The sequence below is a fragment of the Palaemon carinicauda genome, chromosome 15 (assembly GCF_036898095.1).
Source record: "Palaemon carinicauda isolate YSFRI2023 chromosome 15, ASM3689809v2, whole genome shotgun sequence".
Classification (NCBI taxonomy): domain Eukaryota; kingdom Metazoa; phylum Arthropoda; class Malacostraca; order Decapoda; family Palaemonidae; genus Palaemon; species Palaemon carinicauda.
This window is the reverse complement of record NC_090739.1, coordinates 19,957,616-19,966,508: the sequence shown is the minus strand read 5'-3', so window position 1 is coordinate 19,966,508 and position 8,893 is coordinate 19,957,616. Positions and strand designations below refer to the sequence as shown.

General features: G+C 30.4%; 1 protein-coding gene across 1 annotated transcript in view; it reads left to right on the top strand.

Annotated features, from left to right (window-relative positions):
• The window catches only part of Alk (Anaplastic lymphoma kinase), a 1,005,172-nt gene that overhangs the window by 955,439 nt on the left and 40,840 nt on the right, over nt 1-8,893 (top strand). The window contains 2 exon segments of the mRNA XM_068387529.1: nt 30-177; nt 180-223. Of these exon segments, the coding sequence (XP_068243630.1) occupies nt 30-177; nt 180-223 (192 nt within the window).

Genomic DNA, 8,893 nt, shown 5'->3' with positions numbered 1-8,893 from the left:
TTCCCAATATATTTCTTCCTCCATCGCAGACCCTGCCAGAAATGTCGAGCAATCAGGCGGAGATGGACTTCCTGATGGAAGCCCTCATTATGTCCAAGTTCAACCATCCCAACATTGTTCATTTCATCGGCGTCTGCTTCGACATTCTTCCTCGTTTCATCGTTCTGGAGCTCTTGTCTGGGGAGATCTCAAGAGTTTCCTGAGAGAAGCCAGGCCTAAACCCGTGAGTATTAATTGCTGTTGGCATGATCCTATATGTTATTGTGGAGTTTCTTGATTTCAAATTTCCTTGAACTCTCTTATTATTTTGTAGTCATTATTTAGTTCCTGATAAATACTTTTAGGATAGAAGAGGCGTAAAGTATTTTAAAATTCTATAATTTGCTTTATGAATTTAAGGGATTAGAATACCCAACATGATTCCTTCTTTATTTTTTTTCTTTTTTTGAGAAAGTCTACGGTCGCCGTTACCCGCGTTTCATTTATTCTCATGCAAAAGTGTCAAAATTCTGAATCCCATTTTCTTTCCATTGATTATATACTGTATTTTCATGATGATAATACGTAATGAAGTAAAAAAAAAAAAATAATGCGGAACCTTTTTTTAGGATCTTAATTCCTCCATAGCCCATAAAGATTGTGGAGTTATAAAAATACTCGAAATTTATCTTTTCATAGTATATTACGTTTATTAGCCATCTTTGTTGTTGATTACGAAAATATTTATTGCTATATTTCGCATATTCATATATAAACATTACGATAAATATTAGAATGAAAAACCAAGAAGCAAAATACAAAAACATAAATAGATTCCTGATGAAACTGGTGAAATTTGATTTAATAGAATTAATAATTCCGCATTCTTATTCTGCGAATGTTGAGGCAGAATTCATAGGTTGGGAGATTTTTAGTTCGTTAAATTTCATAATCGTAAAATTATGTAATTGAATATACGCAATTCCTATTAGAACATGGAACTACAATTTCCATATGCTTTCTTTATTGGATATACATGCTGATTATTTTTTCTATGGATTTCTGCTAGTTCTTTTATATATACTTATCATATTGAATATTATCAGTTGCATTGGGATTATTACTACTGCATGTGTTCATAGTAATAGACACATCATATGTAACAACAATTATATTAATAAAAAGTTCTATCACTCACTATTAAAAGTTAAACCCTACTTTCTGAATTGTTGCAAAATTTATAATTATCAATTTGCTTACCATTATAATTATTATTTTTTGTGACAAAAATATATAGTCTGTATCATTCATTATTACGAAAATCGGTTCTTTTTGCATATATTGGCATTATCGGATGACAAAGTTTTTTTTTTTTTTTTATTCAACTGTGCTCATGAAAAATCGATCGTCTTGTCGCCAATTTGTTCCCAATAATTGTTCTTACCTGCCTAAGCTTTGTATTGTCATTCTATTAGGATAAAATGGATACATAATTATTGTATAATCATAGGATACTTTAGTATCTTCACTTTCATTGAACCCACACAAGTATATTTTATAATGAACTACATTTCTTCATTGCTACATACTTCTAAATATACTACAAAAAAATAATAGGTAGCTAGAAGTTGAACCAGTGAACACGAGTTTTAATAACTTTTCAAAGTCTAGGAACTTTTGCGAGCCTTTTCTTGTAAGATTTTATGAAACTCTTCAATTCCTTGTATGAAGATATATTGAACTCGAGCAATCTTCAGAAATCAGAATGAAAAATCGCCTAAAAAAATTCTAACTATTCGTATTTTATAAATTGTGCTCATCATATTCATACGTACCCGGTGACAAACGGCTATACAAATAGATATAATTGAAATACCGAGTTTACTTCACATTATTAAACAAGAATAACATATGCAAAGAAAAGTTTTTATTCTAATTTACGCCAAAGCATCTTTTTAGAAAGTTTGGTCAGAGTGCAACTAGATTTTTATGAGTTTTAATTTCTATTGAATTTCCACCGTGAGCTTTCTTTTTCCTTCCATAGTAAATTTTATGATTTCTCATTGGGTAAAATCCTGATTATCATTCCTTTAACTTCTCACTAGATCTTACAGGGATTTCCTAAATTATAGTTCAATTATTGTTCTGTAATATAAGGCAAAAGAGAATTCTCTTTTGCCGATACATTTTCACATTCCATTTGTTTATCCGAATTTTGTTTGTGGATATAGAAGGAATCCGCAATTGTGCCATTTCTCTCAGCTGTAATAACCGTCGAGGGAAACGGACATTGCTGCCTCGGTGGCATCCTAAAGTTTTCGTCGTGTTGCTGCTACAGCATATCTCAGAAATTATTTGAAATAACTGGTGTTTCAAAATAGGAACTCTTTAAAATTCATGATGATTATTAACCATGTCGTTATCTCAGGAAAATCACTCATCCTTCTTGAAAGTAATAATTTTATCAATACTTTGAATGTTAACTTTTGACGTTTCAATTTAATTATAAAATAGGAACCAGGAAAATTAAATGGAAAAATATGCCAACATTAAAAAACGTAAAACACTTTGTACAGGAAAATTCCCATATAATAACGAGCAAGTCTCTCTCTCTCTCTCTCTCTCTCTCTCTCTCTCTCTCTCTCTCTCTCTCTCTCTCTCTCACGCTCTGCGTTCTTGCTTCGTCCCTCTTGGAAATAATTTAGGTTACTTGATGTAGTTTCATTTGGTCAAAGCTTTTAACTTTTTTCTTCCAGAAGCTGCCCCATAACAAGGGACACATTTTCTTTGTTTGCTCCATTTTATGCGGGTAGTAGCAAATGTTGGCTCTTTAGTTCAGAAGATCCTTAATCAGAACTGAATCATTATTGATATTCCATAAAACAATGAGCGATGTGCTTTCAAACTTGTTGTGTGCTAGGAGGCATGCGGTAGTATTAATTACTAACATTCCAAATATAGTTCACTTTACAAAGGAAAGTTCTTCCGTCTTCCACAAATATATTCTCTCTCTCTCTCTCTCTCTCTCTCTCTCTCTCTCTCTCTCTCTCTCTCTCTCTCTCTCTCTCTCTCTCTCTCTCTCTCAATGAAACATGAAATGTTATTGAATGTATTTATCAGATGTCAGACAAACAATTTATAAATACATTCACGCCGTTAGCTGGGAATGGTGTTTGTTATGGACGAAAAAATAAACGAAAATGAACAAAATTATCAGGTTTGACCTCATTTGTGACGTGATACAATTATATGCATGGCATTGACAAACAGCTTATTCTTGATGACTTGCAAATATCAGTCACTTGCTCTTTTGACTAAAACTATTTAACAATGATTGTTTTTATTCATTCCATTCCAACTTTTATTATATTAAAACCTATTGTAGTCATAATTTTCGAATTATTTCATTAATTTTGAGCTGTGACAGCCTTCTTGAATAAATGAATTTCGAATGGTAGTGATAAATGCACCTGTATTTAACTGAAATTTTCGATATATGAATGTTTATGGAATTATGACAAATTTCTCCCTTGGTTATAATAACAATGAAAAATTTTCTGGGGGAGCTTTGAAAGAAATGTTTTATATTATTGGCATAGCAAAACATAATTAATGATTAATGACAGCAAGCCATCGTTGTTTGAATATCCATTGAGTATTTATTTTCTTGTTAGATTAATTAATTAAATATCTCCCTTCATGCCATATGGAAGGAGCCTATTACATTGGAAGACAGATTATATATATATATAATATACATACATACATACATACATACATACATACATACATACATACAACAAATTCCAGTCCACTACAGGACAAAGGCCACAGACATGTCAATTCATATCTGGGCTTTGGCCACTTTTCATCACCACGCTGGCCAATATGGGTGGCCCTGACTACATTAGTACAGTGGCGTAAAAAAAAATCGAAGAGATCATTTTCCTTTCAAATTGGGTTCCAGTTACTTTTCAGGAAAACTATTAACATTTCTCCATTTATTATTTTGGTTGTACAGTTTCGAATCGCTTTTTATGCATGACTTTTCATCAGGACTAAATTGGTTTAGCGATGGAATTTTATTTTAATATAATGTTCCTGAAGCCATGGGAAAAAATCCTTCATTTATTTTAAATTGTATGTTTTGTCCGCTTAAAAAAAAATCCTGGTTTTCATTTAGCAATATTTGTTAATTAATTTCAGGTGTCCAAATATCGCATCTTGAAATGTTCACTACCATAGCCTTTATTTTTAAAGTGTAATTCAAACGCTCAACCAATGTAGAACTGATGAAGAGTCATGTAAAAACGTTATTCGAAACACGTGTCGACATCAAATAATAAATGCAGAAATGTAAATGAATTTTCCTCTTATTCTGAAAAATAACCGGAGCTCAGTATATATATATATATATATATATATATATATATATATATATATATATATATATATATATATATATATATATATATATATATATATATATATATATATATATATAGTGTGTGTGTGTGTGTGTATAGATGTACTGTATGTATGTATTTACACGTGAGAGTATTAGCTTATGTAGGTTTTCTTTCTAGTTTTAATATTCTTTCACAAATTCGCTATATAGGGATAAAACAACCTTTTTTCAGTATGGTAACGGTGTGTTATTTCAGTCTTTTTATTTTTGCCATTAAAACTGTATCTCTCTATTATGCACATTTAAGTGGGTTGTTTTCTATACGTTTTTTTTTTTTATGTATCGTACATTCAATACAGCCGTTTCCAAGAAGGCAATTTCTAGTTAAAATGATTTTTCCAGCCACCGTATGTCTTTCCCCTTTTTGGGTCGTGAACTCGGAAAAGAACATCTTTGTCTCCTTTGGCAATATTTCATCCTGCCTTGACATCCCGGGTTCACCGTCCAATAAAGTCATTCTTCGAATTCTTACAGGTTTCCTTTCCTTACGTGTCAAGATATTTTTTTCTTTTAAGAGAGATAAACTTTTATGAAGCCATTACCGAGATATGAGAGTCTTTTTGGTTAATTGTAATAAGTTAATTTTAATTTTCTGGCGAAAAATAAGACTTTGTGTTTAGATTACCTTTCAGTTCAGTTATAATTTTATATAAACACACACGCAAGCACGCATATATATCTATATATATATATATATATATATATATATATATATATATATATATATATATATATATATACTGTATATATATATATATATATATATATATATATATATATATATATATATATATGCGTGTGGATGTGTGTTATAGGCTGGTTGGAAATTATATTATTTTCTTTCGATACAAAATATCTTATGTAAAATCATGAAAAATTTTAGATGTTTTAAAATTCCAAAAGTTTTGCCTGATAACACATTTTATTAGGGAAATAAACCCATAAACGCCACCTAACCTAACCTAACCCAGGAGCCGTATACTTCGCTACTTACACCTACTTTTCTCCCCATTAACGTAGCCCAAAACCAAGTCTCAACCAACCAGCTTCATTCCTGACAAGGTAACTAAATTATTTTTAGTAACTCGTAAAACTAGCTTCATAATCTCGTATTTAATAATATTTCCCCCTTAGAGAAAATCAATTTGACAAGTATTAGGAAAATTTATGCCTGTCCCAACCAACTACATACTAAGGTCTATATAGACCTTGCTACATACAATCACATTCTTATTATGAAGTAGCATTTAATACGAGAATAAACTTCGTGGATCTATTACCTATAAATGAATGAACTGAAATGAAATGTGAAATTTTATCAGTACTGATATGCATTGCACTGTGATATTCCATAATTAAGTTTATGAAAACTGAAAATCCATTATTCCCGTGTATTTGACGTCATAAGAGCGACAGAGATAAACGAAAACACGGACGGAATCCCTCAGAAATTATGTATGTATAGGAGAAATAATGCCGATACTTCTGTCGAAAGCATCACTTATCCATTGAAAAACGAGAGGAAAATAGGGGGAAATAAATTAAGTATTTGCTGCCAAATTTTGTGCAACATCTTTCCATACGGCAGCTGATGCCAACTTATATATTTATAGAATCCATTTTTCTGTATATTACTGAATACTTGTGTTATACAAGGGCTTTATTGTTGAAGACATATAAGGTATTATACAGAGCGCTGTGTAAAAATAGGTGGATTTTTTAGGGATGCAAAATGTAAAGAATGAATTTGCAGTATGTAACTTTTGCTTGTATAAAATTCAGTTAAGTGCTATATATATATATATATATATATATATATATATATACATATATATATATATATATATATATATATATATATATATATACACACACAGTAGATGTGTGTATTGAAAAGCTTAACTTATATAAATAATCCCTTTTTCTTTTGAAATATGTCGTTGTAATATGCTTAATTTCTGCACAATATTTGATAGAACTGTTGACAAAGAAATGCGCGAGTGCATTCACGGAATACAAATACGTAGAGCCTCCGCTATCTTATATAAAATCATGAAAACTTTTAGATGTTTTAAAATTCCAAAAGTTTTGCCTGATAACACATTTTATTAGGGAAATAAACCCATAAACGCCACCTAACCTAACCTAACCCAGGAGCCGTATACTTACCTACTTACACCTACTTCTCTCCCCATTAACGTAGCCCAAAACCAAGTCTCAACCAACCAGCTTCATTCCTGACAAGGTAACTAAATTATTTTTAGTAACTCGTAAAACTAGCTTCATAATCTCGTATTTAATAATATTTCTCCCTTAGAGAAAATCAATTTGACAAGTATTAGGAAAATTTATGCCTGTCCCAACCAACTATATACTAAGGTCTATATAGACCTTGCTACATACAATCACATTCTTATTATGAAGTAGCATTTAATACGAGAATAAACTTCGTGGATCTATTACCTATAAATGAATGAACTGAAATGAAATGTGAAATTTTATCAGTACTGATATGCATTGCACTGTGATATTCCATAATTAAGTTTATGAAAACTGAAAATCCATTATTCCCGTGTATTTGACGTCATAAGAGCGACAGAGATAAACGAAAACACGGACGGAATCCCTCAGAAATTATGTATGTATAGGAGAAATAATGCCGATACTTCTGTCGAAAGCATCACTTATCCATTGAAAAACGAGAGGAAAATAGGGGGAAATAAATTAAGTATTTGCTGCCAAATTTTGTGCAACATCTTTCCATACGGCAGCTGATGCCAACTTATATATTAATGAATCCATTTTTCTGTATATTACTGAATACTTGTGTTATACAAGGGCTTTATTGTTGAAGACATATAAGGTATTATACAGAGCGCTGTGTAAAAATTGGTGGATTTTTTAGGGATGCAAAATGTAAAGAACGAATTTGCAGTATGTAAATTTCGCTTGTATAAAGTTCAGTTAAGTGCATTATACATATATATATATATATATATATATATATATATATATATATATATATATATATATATATATATATATATATATATATATATATATACAGTAGATGTGTGTATTGAAAAGCTTAACTTATATGAATAATCCCTTTTTCTTTTGAAATATGTCGTTGTAATATGCTTAATTTCTGCACAATATTTGATAGAACTGTTGACAAAGAAATGCGCGAGTGCATTCACGGAATACAAATACATTGAGCCTCTGCGTAAATGTCAAATTGGTTTTAACGAAACTTATTTTTGGAGTAAATAAGCCTCTGGTATAATCATTGACGTCATCATTTCTTTTCATTTTCGTTGATACCCGAAGTCTGTCCTTAGTTTGTCCTTCTTCAGCTTGTCAACTCTTTTTGTTTTCAGAATTGTCCCTTCCGACTTTTTTTTATTATATATCCTGTATGTATGTATGTATGTATGTATGTATATATATATATATATATATATATATATATATATATATATATATATATATATATGTATATATATATACATATATATATATATTTATATATATATATGTATGTATGTATATATATATATATATATATATATATATATATATATATATATATATTGTGTGTGTGTGTTTTCTTTAATAATGAGTTTAATCTGTGTTGTTAGTATACGTCAGCTTGCATTAATTAAAAATTTAAATTCACTGCGATGATCAGTCAAGATTACCAAGATCAAGAATATGATATAGGGAAACATTATTAGTAACAGATGCCTCAATTTCGTTTAGCAATTTAGAAGCAGTTTATTGATTTTTATTTTTTATGACTTTATAAAAAATCTACTAAGTTCTGCTCTTCTTGCTTGGTTCCCAAAACAAACATTTTGTCCCTCGTTTACTGAAAACTGTTGATATCACATAACAGAAGCAATGGTAATATCACGTATATTATTAACCTGGACAAGACCATGTGAAAAATGGAATTCATTCATATTTCATAATGTCAACAAATCCTATTGTTTACTGTATTACGTTAATGAATGTTTATTTCGCTTGGGGGATCTAATAAAGGCATATGAGAGTGACAGTAGTTCTTATTTATGGGAAACTCGTTTAGAATATTTATTCAACAGCTACAAAACAAAACTATTTCCTGGTTATATCAAGAGATTTGTTTGGCTATCAAATATAATTAGGAAATCCATTTGTATATAGGTAGTATGTTGGCTGTAGTCTAAAAGAACGAAGGAACCTTATCGATATTCGATATCACAGTTAATCAAACTACTCTCGATTGCCTATTGTCTATCTCCATAGCGAATAAGCCAGATTTATTTATAATTTGCCTTATCGTAGGGCTTTTTTATCGGGTTGTATGATGTGCGCTCCCATTTATCAATGACCATTAGACATATATTTGCATAAAGCAATTGTTCGTACTAGATCTTCTGTCAGTGGTGTATTCACAACAGC